This window comes from Eptatretus burgeri, chromosome 11, assembly GCF_056783735.1.
Source record: "Eptatretus burgeri isolate ZD-2024b chromosome 11, Ebu_testis_v1, whole genome shotgun sequence".
NCBI classification, from domain to species: Eukaryota; Metazoa; Chordata; class Myxini; order Myxiniformes; family Myxinidae; genus Eptatretus; species Eptatretus burgeri.
In genome coordinates this window covers 43,176,561-43,189,519 of record NC_140971.1, presented here as the reverse complement: position 1 = coordinate 43,189,519, position 12,959 = coordinate 43,176,561, and the positions used below count along the sequence as shown (strand labels likewise).

Here is a 12,959-nt window from a genome sequence, read left to right as displayed (position 1 = left end):
CATTTATTTCTTGAGAAATATTTGGTTCTTGAAGGCAGTTTTTTTATATCCAAGTATTGAGGTTCATGGAAGAGCAGAACTTATTTTGGGCAAAGGGTCAGCAAACACAAAATAAGGTGAAAATATAACATTGGGATGAGAACATGTATATGAATTGGGGGTGTAGGGTGCGACCAGAGTATCAGTGAGTGTCGTAAAGATTTTTTTTTTTTTGAACCCGCGACTTTTATTCCGTCTCCCTTTACCTGGCACCGTCTTCTATCACAGAAATTGCCTTCTGCCATTCTGACATGCTCTAAAGCTTACACGCGTTTCAGTAAAAGCTTGTTTGATGAATGGTTTGTAAGAACCCAGTGGGGTCTGACAGCATCGTGTGGAGGTAGTGCACTTACCTTTGAGCTTAACAGCCCGACTATAAAATTTCATATTGGTTCTGCACCAGCAGGACATTCCACCACAAAGTGTGCCGTCACTCACATGCACGATAATCTGGGTGTCCCATCTGCTTGCATTAGTTTGACCTTAAAGATCACATGGTGTCTCTCACTAAGAGTACGTGAGTTATCACCAACGCCCGAGGATAAATTACAAATTCCTGCCCAAATTACCTTCAGTCGAACGTCTGGCCTTACCAAGCCGGTTCTTGAAAAACTTCGGCCAAAACATTGTGGCAAACCCCATAAGGTGGGGATAATTGGATCGTAGTAGTAGTAGTAGTAGTAGTAGTTTGTTGTAAGAACTCAGCTTCCAATTTCCAGTCTGAGATGTTCTTAAGCCATTTGGCTGAGGTCCCATAAGAAATGTTCAGTTTCGTTCGGATTTGATCACCAATTCCTATGGTTTTCCAAGACTGCTGAACATTCCAATCAGGAAAAAGTGAGGTGGTGGTGTTTTGTTAATCAGGCCAAAAAAATTCAAATATTCAAGCAAAGTTGAGAACTGTGCTGCCACGAAGTTTTCGCATCTGGGGGGGTCATTTAGAGAGATGTGTAAAAAGAAAAATACATTCAACTTGAAAGAGTATGGGGTGGGGGGGGGTTGTGGGGAGAAAAGGGGAGTCGAGGGGGAAAGTTAATTGAGGGGTTTTGGGTGGTTTCTCACAAATTGTCTTTTGCACATGTTGTGCATATGAGACCTTTATTTGTCAGGTGTTAAACTGCTCTATATCCATTTGCTAATAATCGGGTAGTATAAGTAAGGGTGTGTGCTGCAAAGGATTTCCTGATGACATCGTTTTCAGGATCAGGCCCTTGGAGAATTGTTATCATATTTTCACTTAGTTTCTTGGACCTGGACCACACAAGTTGCCACCAAGTTTCCTCACCAACGTGTCGGAGCGCTATCGCGAAGATTGGCAAGGATTTTGATGCAAATCCTGAGGGTATTATCCATGTCCAACAAGCTGTTGTTGCACCCTGGGGAGCAGTCGAGGAATGGCTCATTCATTTGGCACAGATGGCAAGCAATACCCTGACAGTCCATTAAATTTCCTTTTTGCTGCCGTGGTGCGGACAGCTGCCAGGGGTACTGCGGGTTGCCTGGCATCATGCCGCGGATCACAAGAACTGCAGTGAAAATCTCAGATTAAATGGAAAGTTCATTTTGTGCAGCAGGCACTTCAGTTTGTATTCTCGACATATAGTTTTATGATGTTTTTAGCAGCGTCTCACATAGCGAACGCTGCTCTAAGAGAGCTCGGCGTTGTTCTTCTTCTTGTTCTTCTTATTCTTGTTGTTGTTGTTGTTCTTCTTGTGAAGATAAAACCTTTATATTAGGACTCGGCTCTTTTATATACACGATCTGGATCTCCTTAAATACAAAACACCTGTACACATCCTCGCATAGATGGTGCCTTTTGAGAGCGTCTATCACGAACTTTTAAATATATTCGGACATTTGCTTTAAAGTTTCGAAAAGTTCACGTTACTATTTAAAGATTATTCCATTTAATATATTGTAATTTCGTAAATACATTATTTATTTCGAAAATACACTATATTTCGTAAATACGTAAATACACTATGACGGGTCTCGCTATTGGCTTAATCAAGGCACATGACGAAATATCGGAAGTTGTTTTTTTGTTTTTGTTTTTTTTAGCCGACAAAACCTTTAGGACGCTGCTCTTGGACACATTTGTCCTTGTTTTTCTTCTTCTATTATCACATTTATATATTTATTTATTTTTATTGTATATAACGTCAAGGCTTGTGGAAGAGCCAGTCAGTTAGAACATAACCGAACAAAAAGAACAGGAGAAAGACGGGCAAGGAAGCGCACCGGCAGCAGGGTTGAGGGACCATATTTGGCTCCCTTAGATTTTGTTGTGCTCTTTCGCAATTCTGCTTTTGCACTGTTTTCTTGCAAAATCTCTTGTGCCGCAAAATTCTATTTGTACCATTCTCAGGTAGGTAGATTTTGGGTCATGTCCGAGTAACTTTCTATCGAAATAGTTTTTGTTTTTAACCACTCACATCATAGTACGGTAATTCTCACGGGTAATTGAGTGTTCGTACTTGTTCTCTACAAACAATGCGTGGCTTGATTATAGTGGATATGAAACTTATTCCTCATGGACAACATTCACTCCTGCAGACACATTTTCTTTTGTCTGTAGGTTTCCTTCCACTTTTAAATATGCTCCACCAATCATAATGACATTTTCAAGAATGGCTTTTGCAACTACTGCTTTGAAATTGCTCCTGGAATTTTTATTTACTTATTTTAATATGGTTGCCAAGGCTTATGGAAGAGCTAAACAATAAAGGGCGAGAGGCCAAATTAGCAGAGAAGAAAAAGGCAAATGGGGAAAAGACATCGAGGAAGGGACACAGATGTGCAGAACAATAAGAGACAACAGGACGAGTAGATGAGGGACGAACATAAAATACAGCGAATAAACCAATAGCAGACAGAAATATGTTTACATTATGTGATGATATAAAATAATGTAAGTTCATGGAAGAGCGAGGTGAAAGAGTAAAAGGCACTATCAGTGGGGGCAGTTGGACAAACATGGACACGACGACCAAAGGGGTGAATGAACAGGATGACATGGTGGGGGAAGAAGAACCTGCGAGTACAAAGTAGTTTGGGGAGGTTAACGAGGGTAAAAAAGATCATGGGTCGGGAAGGAGGATGACTTGAGGTGTTGGTGTACTGCCAACTTGAAGCTCTGGAGGGAAGAGTGAGATTGGAAGGATTGAGGAAGGTGATTCCACAAGTGAGGAGGAAATAACAAATGATTTTAGTTGAGCAGTGAGATATCGGTACATTAAGAGTGGGTCACTGTTATAGACAAAGGAGGAGATGGCAGTGAATCATCACTTTAGGAGCGAATAGGGAAGAGCAAGCTTGGATACACTTGGATGGTAATTTCAGAGATTATAAAATGGGCAGAACAAACGAGTGAAAGTGAGAATGTCACATCATTTAACACCATCTTTTACCACCACGATTTCCCCACAAATATCTCGAATCATTGAATCAAATGGAAGACCAAGAAGGGACCCGAATAAGAAAAGAGCAAAGATGGAGTCATCAAGGAGGAACTGATTTTAACACAAATGCCTATGATTATTGAAATCTCGAGCTCGAAATGAACAATGACAATAGTATAATGATCCCCTTAATCTTCATCTTCATCCTTCTTATGCAGCATGGCAAATAGCTTAATTGTTGCAAATTAGCAACAATTGAACAATTGTTTCATTGTTGCTAATTTTCTGGAGGCACAGCTGTGCTGCTGTTGCTGAAGTGCCCCTTGTAGGTTATAGCAGGAATCTTATAATTTGTTCAGGGTGCTGGCAAGAGCTCTCCTACTTTTTGTGAAGGATATTGTAGGGGGTCTAACATCCACCAACTAATGCTGGCAGATGGGACATAATGTGGGCAGATGGGGCATCCGAGGGACAGCACACACATTGGCGCGCCCGACGACCACACCACCGGGATGAAAACTTATAGTTGGATTGGGATTTGAATCCAGGTTCGACAGCTCAGAAGTGAGTATGCATACCTCTGGGTTCCCATGCCAGCCAACAATGCCCTGCCACCAATTTAAGGTTCCAAAGCTCTGCTGTAGGCTTCTTTTAAAATGATAACTTTGGAGTTGTTTAATTGTTGCTGAATGTGTTTTAAAAGCTAAACACCAACCAACCTGTGGTTGTAACGGATGTGATGTTAAAATAAATATTCAAGTTCAAGTAAACTCCTTTTGCACAAGTTTAGTGGAAAAAAAAGAATTGGACACCACTTGATAACCACCTTTTCAATGGCTCTTCTTTATTCCTGAATGTGTACTCTGTTGATTGGGATGAAGTTCCGGTCCTTTACTTTTCAAAATGTCAACTCCACTTGATGTTATTGGAAAGGTTTTCTCTCGATGAATTGCCACTTTGTTTCTACCTGACTCAATGACGTCTTTTTCCAGTGAATGCCACAACTCCTCGGATCGCATCAAAGTGCGCGTCTGGGACGAAGATGACGATATAAAGTCACGCGTGAAGCAGCGGCTGAAACGAGAATCGGATGACTTTCTCGGGCAGACGATTATCGAAGTGCGGACGCTCAGTGGAGAGATGGACGTATGGTACAACCTGGGTACGTCTGCATTTTCTGTTATGCAGTCTATGCCTTAATCAACTCGTCCGTACTTCGTTTTCAATTATTCTTCACTGTGAGTAAAACAATTAGTGCAAACTCCCTTTTGAGGAATTTGAAGATGAAAGCTTGTGAAGGCAGCAAATTGAGCAATGTTTCTCAACTTAATGGTTGATGTGCTGGAAATCGAATATTCTATGAGGTGCAAAATATGTCACATTATCAAGACTCGGTTCATATAGTGGTTCCGTAATGATGTGTTTGGACCCAAAAGGTCTGTGTTTGTATCCACCAGGAACATACTTTCTTGGTCTATCAATGCCATGTTGCGTTGTGCTTCTTGTCCTTGAATCTTCATCTACTCGTGATGTTGCATTTATCCAAAACTTACATTGCCACAAATGACATTGAGGATTTTGAGCTCAGCCTATTTCAAAAGTCTCGCGTAAAAAAAGCTCCCGTTTTCTCTTGTTTGTGATTGCTGAAGGTGGCAACGTAACTACAACATTGAAGCATTTAAATTCTGGTTTGAACACTGCCTATTAGGAGGCAGTAGTAGTAGTAGTAGTAGTAGTAGTAGTAGTAGTAGTAGTAGTAGTAGTAGTAGTAGTAGTAGTAGTAGTAGTAGTAGTATCCTTGACAATTCCTTTGAGAATTATTGAATTCAGATTTTTGTGGATTGCGAGAGTGAAGAGCATGGACAGAAGGAGGATGGATGAACTGAGGGAGGAGATCGGTGTGCAGACGAGTTTGATGTGGAGATTGGTGAAATGTCAGCTGAGATGGGCTGGACACTTGGTGCAGATGGGGGAAGAGAGACTGGCAAAGAGAGTGGATAGGTTAAGGGAGCAAGGAAGGAGGAAAAGGGGGAGACCACGGTTGAGATGGGAAGATTGTATGAGGAGGGATATCCGTAAGGTAGGGGTGGTTGTAGAGTGGAGGGAGTTGGCTGAGGACAGATAAGTGGAGGTGTGTCATGGTCAAGGCAGGGCAGAAGCTTGGTGCCATCAGACCTCACCTATTATAAAGGGAAGAGGAGGAGAATAATAATAAGAAGAGGATTTCTCATCTCATTTTTCCTTTTTTTATCCGAAATTGAGGCCTCTAAAAGTGCAATGTGACCGTGGGGGGGGGGGTTGAAGGGGCATGCAACGCACACTGAGAGCTGGGCAACAATCGGAGGAATGAACTGGAACAGCACTCGGTGGAGCACATACCTCCGCCAGGCTGAACAGTTTACATTATCTATCTCACCGATAGGTTGGATCTGGATCCGGACCTCCAAAATCAAATTAGCTTGTTCTTGTCACCGACCCAACTCATCCACCAAGTTTTATCATAATCCATTCACAACGTTTTGAGATATCATGCTGTATATCGCTTTCGGCCCTTTCTCTCGGTGATGAAGAATCGCTTATTAAATTTAAAAATGCTTCCCAATTTGAATATTTATGAGCCTAAAAGAGCTTTGCCAATATTGATGAGATTTTCACCGATGGAGTTTGACTCATTCGGGAAGATGATCCTTCATTTTTGCCACCACCCATCTTACAATGAACATCGTCATAGTAACGTGAAGAACCGAGGATTGAGCGCACAACATTTTAACCCATTCCCATCTCACTTGAAAATCGGGGACGTATTGGCCTCTTTCTTTACCACCGTGGTTCGTATGCAGCATGTGGCTGTGGGTGAGCATCAGTTGTCACAGGGGCATGGAAGTAGCGCTGATACAGTCAACTCTACGTCAGAGCGGAAATTTGTGATTTGTAATTTGTTCAGGGTGCCGGCAATAACTTGCCTCCTCTTTGCAAAGGACATCGTGGGATTTTGAAATGTCTACAATCTAATTCAGGCAGATGAGGGACCTGGTTTAACACCAATACGATGGACGGCACACACTTTACCTGCAAAATACCAGGATGACAGTTTATCGCTGGGTCAAGATTCTCACCCACTGCAATACAATGACATCCGTGTGTAACCTGTTCTGTACAGATCTTGTCCAGCCCAACTGATCTCTTTGGTGCTTTTGGAAAGGTTGTTTCTGCTCACCTGTTGAACAGTACATATAAGCCTGCCATTATGCCTCTGCACCTCCCACCACAGAGAAGAGAACAGACAAATCTGCCGTGTCTGGGGCAATCAGACTCCGTATTAGCGTGGAGATCAAAGGAGAGGAGAAGGTTGCTCCGTACCATGTTCAGTATACCTGCTTACACGAGGTATTCATGTTGTGAACACAAAATGCAAAAATAAAAAAGTTTTTTTTTGTGCCAGCAAGCCATGATACATCAACCGCTACAACTAAAAATTTACGTTAAAAAAAATAAAAGAAACCTTGGGGTCGGGCTTCTTCCGACGTCAATTGTCTCGCTGTTTCTTCCGATTGCCTCCATCCAATTTTGCCACAACTGTGAGATGATGCATTGCACGTGCCTTTTTAAAGTGTTGCCTAATTTGGAGGATAGGTTTCAATTTGTCATGCATTTGTCTTCACTGGTTGCTACAAGATCTTGATTGGTTTTTTCTGGCAGCCTCAGATAGGAGTGACGTATGACCTTGGTTAGACTAATATCCGAGCTGAACGGCAAATTTCCCTGATGGGTCTTTTTAAAAGGAGGGTGACACCTCCACCTTGGCCGTGTTTTTTTTTTCCCCGTCATGACATTGCGGGGAGGTAGAGCGGATGATGGTTTCGCTTTGGGTTCCTCTTGTGTTTGGCAAACACGGGACGCAGATGCTTTGTGGCAGTCAATCTGCACAACTCATCCTTTTGAGTAACTCCCTCTCTCTTTCTCTTTTAATCCCCGATCCTCAATTGCAGAACCTTTTCCATCACCTGACTGATGTGCAGAACAACGGTGTGGTCCGAATCCCAGATGCCCGTGGTGATGACGCCTGGAAAGTTTATTTTGATGAAACGGCACAAGAGATCGGAGATGAGTTTGCAATGCGATACGGGATAGAATCCATCTACCAGGCCATGACGTAGGTTTGCTCTTCATTTGTGTCATGATGTTTCGGGTCGTCTGTTTTTCGAGTATTCCATTTACCTTTGACAAAATTGATGGTAAATTCTCATTTTAAACTGTTGGAATTTTCTGATTTTGCAAAGTTAGCTTCATGTCTGGCAAGGTTTTTTGTTTTGTTTTGTTTTGTTTTGTTTTGGTTTTTTTTGGGGGGGGGTGGATTAGGCAGTGTTTTTCATTTCTAGTTTTCATTGTGTTGCCTTTTTTGGAGTGCAGGCAATGATTTTTATTTCTCTGTTTTTGAATGCAAGTTTTAATTTTTATTTTATTATTTTTTATATATTTACTTATCACCTTCGCAAACTTTGTTGCGAAGGTTATGTTTTGATCGCTGTGTATTTATTTATTTATTTGTGAATATGTGTGTTTGTTTGTTTGTTTGTTTGTTATTCGCATAACTCCAAAAGTATTGAACTGAATCGCAGCAAATTTGGTGGGATGATTGGTTATTATCCGAGGACCATTTGATTAGATTTTGGGAGCGGTCGGGTCAAAGGTCAAGGTCAAGGTCATGAAAAGGTCAAAATCGTCTTTTTACCATAGCGCGGTCAATTTGTATCCAATTTGCATGCAACTAATGTCAAAATGTTCAGAATTCAATGCCCCATCTTGTGATATGTGACATGACACAATGACGTAATAGCCCTTATTAGCGGTTGGGAATCAAAGGTCGGGGGGGTCACGACATTGCAAAATGTGCGGTTTTAGTCATAACACAGTCAATTCTTATCCGATTTGCATGAAACCAACATCAACATGTTAATTGTTCTGTTCCCCACACTCTAATACCAATTACAAAATGAAGAGTACAAAGGTCAAGGTCGAGGTCATGAAAAGGTCAAAATTGTCATTTTGCCATAGTGCGGTCGATTTTATTTTATTTTACTTTTTTTTTATCCAATTTGCATGCGACTAATGCCAAAATGTTGTGAATTCAATGCCCAATCTTGTGATATATGATTTGACACAATGACGTCATTACCTTTGTTCGCGGTCAAAGGTCCTTTGGGTCAAAGGTCAGGGGGGTCAACGACCTTTATTATCGTAACGCGGTCAATTCTTATACAATTTGCATGCAAGTAGATTCAAAATGTTTAGAATTCATTTCCCTATCCTGTGATGTGTAATATTTGACAGTGACTTTATTGGTGAGTTTAAAGCATTGGAAGGGGGGGGGGGCAGGTCACTGAACTTACAAAATGTGCATACCTTAGTGGCACGTACGCACACTAAACAAAAAATGTTCCTTTTTATAAATTAGGAGCCAGCTGACATTACTTTTGGATTGCGCAACCACAACCAGCTGATGTCAACCATTCTAAAAAAAGCACGATCACCTGCTGTGTGCTTCAAATGTGTCATTCTTATGTGCCATGATGCTTTCGGCTGCTGGTGCAATTTGAAGATATTAAAAAAATAAAAGATATGCACATTTTACAGTTGTAAGGATGCAGGTAATAAAAACGGATTAGCAGACAAAAACATAGTTCTCTCCATGCAAACCAATGGGACTTTGGCACCAGGAGAGGCGTATTTCACAACTTATAGTTCTATTTATCGATCGTACTTCAACCCCCTATCATGCAACCAGCTAATGTCATACGTTCTACATATAGTACACACAGCTGAATTAGTACTTTCAGATGTCATACTTTCTGAAAATGAATGTTTGTTTGTTCACAAGAAATAACTTATTTAGAAAAACAGAAACTCGCGTGTGCTCAATGCCCCTAAAATGCCAGAAAATCATTTCTTATAATGTGACCAGTTGTCATCAGATTGACTTGACACCGACACCCAAAAAGGTCAGGGAGTTCATACAGAAATTGTACAATGTACGTGAATCGGTGTCAAACGGGAGGAAATTTAATGTTTTTAAGCCATCATAACACATGTGAGATGGCAGATGTGGTATGGGATTAAATACCCTCGCAATCAACGGTTTCTGGGGGGGGGGGCAAAATGTAGCGTTGGCGAAGGTATGCGCTCCACTGAGTGCCCATTCTAGTTTAAGGTGTTTTTTTTTTTTTGAAAAACGATCCACGATTCTTTTGAAGCATCAAGTGCATGCACCAAAATGAATCAGGTTTTCATTTAATTTGGGAATAACATGTGCTGCTTTTGTTTAGTGCTACTCAAACCGGCTGTAACTCATTTCTTTCTGCAAAAGAACATAATCCTTGAATGCATGTTCACGCGACTTGCTTAATCTGACTCGTTGATCTCATGGAATCTGTTGCAATAATGAGGCAATAATAAACAGTTGCGGATCAAATTAACCTTTTTTTTGTCCAAGTCGAGGATGAATCGCTCATTATAGTAAGTTATGATTTCCAAAAAATTTATGCCAAGGGACCTGCATACCCAAGTGTGTACCGAATATTTCAAACATTTATTATGGAAGTTGGTATTTTGTAATATGATGATAGAAATATTTTTTTCGTAACTTCGTAAGTTTTTCCCATGCCAACTCCCATCTCTGCCTCCCTCCCCTCCCCCTCTCTGACCCCCCCCCAGCCATTAACCTCATCTCTGACTCCCCAACCCCCCAATATCTGCCTCCCCTTCTCTACCTTACATTTCCTCCTCAATATGTCCCACCCCTTGCTCCTCATCTTTCATACCCCTTGCTCCTCATCTGTCCCACCCCTTGCTCCTCATCTGTCCCACCCCTTGCTCCTCATCTGTCCCACCCCTTGCTCCTCATCTGTCCCACCCCTTGCTCCTCATCTGTCCCACCCCTTGCTCCTCATCTGTCCCACCCCTTGCTCCTCATCTGTCCCACCCTTGCTCCTCATCTGTCCCACCCCTTGCTCCTCATCTGTCCCACCCCTTGCTCCTCATTTGTCCCACTCCTTGTTCCTCATCTGTCCCACACCTTGCTCCTCATCTGTCCCACCACTTGCTCCTCATCCGTCCCACCCCTTGCTCATCCTCTCCTTCAGCCTCCTTTCCTCCTTTTCTCCTTTTGTGATATTTGGAATTGCGTGAATATTAAGAAATGCATGATGGACCGGAAATGAGGTGGCAGAACCGGTGGTGACGAGTGAGAGGTGTGTAGAGCAAGGGAGCGATTCACCATTAAAGATGGTTAAGCTGAAGAACCTGTGTGACTGCTGCCATTACTATACAACAACTTTTTCCCTTTTCTCCTTTTGTCCTTCTCTCCCTCTCTCTTCATTCCTCCTTCCCTTGCTTCCTCCTATCCTCACTTCCTATATGAGCTCTTAAAGATTATTTTTGAATGAATTTTCCAGCTACAATATGTTGGCTTGTGAAGGCCGGATGTTCTCTGCTCAACACACGTTGATCGTTGAAATTTGATAAGTCCATATTTCTATTAAATGAGTAGCCCATTGTGTGCCAGTGCCCCTTGCTAAGTTCAATATTTTTTCTCCAATTATGCTTTGGGAAGATGAGCGCTGCCTGGTAGTAACCACATCACCGCAACCAGTGAGTACAGTTAAGCAGCAGACCAGACGAGACAAGACCTTTTATACATTAAGCAATGGATTTTATCAACCAATCAACCAATAGCTGCTGCTTATGTTTTGAGTGTTCATCATTCATTCGGGAAAAGAGAACAATGCAAATGGTCAAACTGTGTGTGTGACCACCTATGATTCCAACGTCTCCTTTTACTCTGACAAAGGACAAATGCTCAAAACATCAGCTGCAGTTAACAATCTCTTGTCGGTTTTCTGTTAATGAAACCCATCGTTTAACTTGTCCGCCAACGCAGACCGAGACTAACCTTCACAAAGACTCGTTTTCCATTTTCCTTTTTGTGTACGTTTAGGCCACCCTTGCAGGCTCCTGAAGAAGCTTTCTTGTTTGAAACATTTTCCTCATTTGGACAAACTCTTTGGGCTTTATTCTCTTTACCCCTTAAGTCATTCGTGAACTGTGTGCGATAAAACCATGCTTATATAATTTATCAACAGGCTTCCACACATGATGGAGTGTCCGGAAATTTACAGCCAGGCAACATTTGTCATAAAGTACACCGTCCTTTATATGCAACAATATCCTGGCTGTGTCCCATCGATGGTATCTTTCACAAACGGTTAGCTTTTGGACCATTACCCAATTCCAAATTCATACTTCCTCGTATAATATGTTAGCCATTCTGACATCGATTCTTTAGACACCTTTATACGAAGATATCACTTGGATACCTTTATACGAAAGCTCAATGCCCTCATTTAGGAGAGTCTTGCTCTTCCTCATCAGCCTAGTTGGTGGAGGAATCCATCAGAGCTGTGAAATCGAGAGACTTGGTGGTTACATAGCACATCATTTTGGATTGCATTGATCGAGGCCACGATTGGGGCAGATATTTGGGGGTGGGGGGTTGGAACAAAGTAAATTTGCTGCGACAATTGCACAATAGCACAATCCATCTCAAGTGCCATTTTTCTCTCGATTTAATGTCCCTAACAGAGAGATTGCGCAATATTGGTGTTCTGCAGGCACTTTTCCTGCCTGTCATCCAAATACATGTGCCCAGGAGTGCCGGCTGTGATGAGCACGCTCCTTGCCAACATCAATGCTTACTATGCGCACACCACGGCCTCCACCAATGTGTCCGCATCTGATCGTTTCGCCGCTTCAAACTTCGGCGTGAGTTTGAGTGGCTTCTCTTTCTTTCATAATACTTTACCCTATCTTTTTCTGCACCAGTCATTCATTTTGAGCATTTGAACTTGCCTATAGTCACATATCTCCCACCCCCCCCCCCACATCCCCCTGCTTTCAAACTTGTGTAATTGCAGAAGGAACGCTTTGTTCGCTTGCTGGACCAGCTGCACAACTCCCTCCGCATCGACCTCTCCATGTACCGAGTGAGTTGGTCTCGATAGTTGGAATTCGGAACATCGTCTTGAAAATTCATGTTTGTTCTCGCATCACTACCCGAGGAATGCTCGGCCCATGTGCATGCTTCGAGCTTTTTAAAGTTGTTGAAAGTTGGAATGGGTCACAAACTTGTGTTCCACATGTAATCAAAAAGCCAGAGTTTTGGGGGGTTTTTTTTGCTTTCTTCCAGAACAACTTCCCAGCTAGTAACCCAGAGCGGCTCCAGGACCTGAAGTCGACTGTTGACTTGCTCACCAGCATCACATTCTTCAGAATGAAGGTTTTGGGCCAGATCTGGCATTATTACGATGAATGTTTTAAACTTGATCTCGCAATTAAAGACATGTTCCATAAACACAATACATGATGTGCACAATGACCGGTGTTGGTGCTGTCATGATTTATCATCAGGTGTGTAGTATAAAACTGCAGGTTCTGGAACATCCCCTGGCTTGTAGGCCTTGGCTG

The 12,959-nt window shown here is 42.1% G+C and overlaps 1 protein-coding gene across 4 annotated transcripts in view; it reads left to right on the top strand.

Annotated features, from left to right (window-relative positions):
* The window catches only part of UNC13B (unc-13 homolog B), a 353,113-nt gene that overhangs the window by 288,432 nt on the left and 51,722 nt on the right, over positions 1–12,959 (top strand). For all 4 annotated transcript variants that reach the window (XM_085846260.1, XM_085846261.1, XM_085846259.1 and 1 more), the window contains 6 exons: positions 4,433–4,602; positions 6,712–6,827; positions 7,430–7,593; positions 12,107–12,257; positions 12,410–12,478; positions 12,682–12,771. In XM_085846260.1, the coding sequence (XP_085702386.1) occupies positions 4,433–4,602; positions 6,712–6,827; positions 7,430–7,593; positions 12,107–12,257; positions 12,410–12,478; positions 12,682–12,771 (760 nt within the window). The remainder of the gene's footprint in view (positions 1–4,432; positions 4,603–6,711; positions 6,828–7,429; positions 7,594–12,106; positions 12,258–12,409; positions 12,479–12,681; positions 12,772–12,959) is intronic.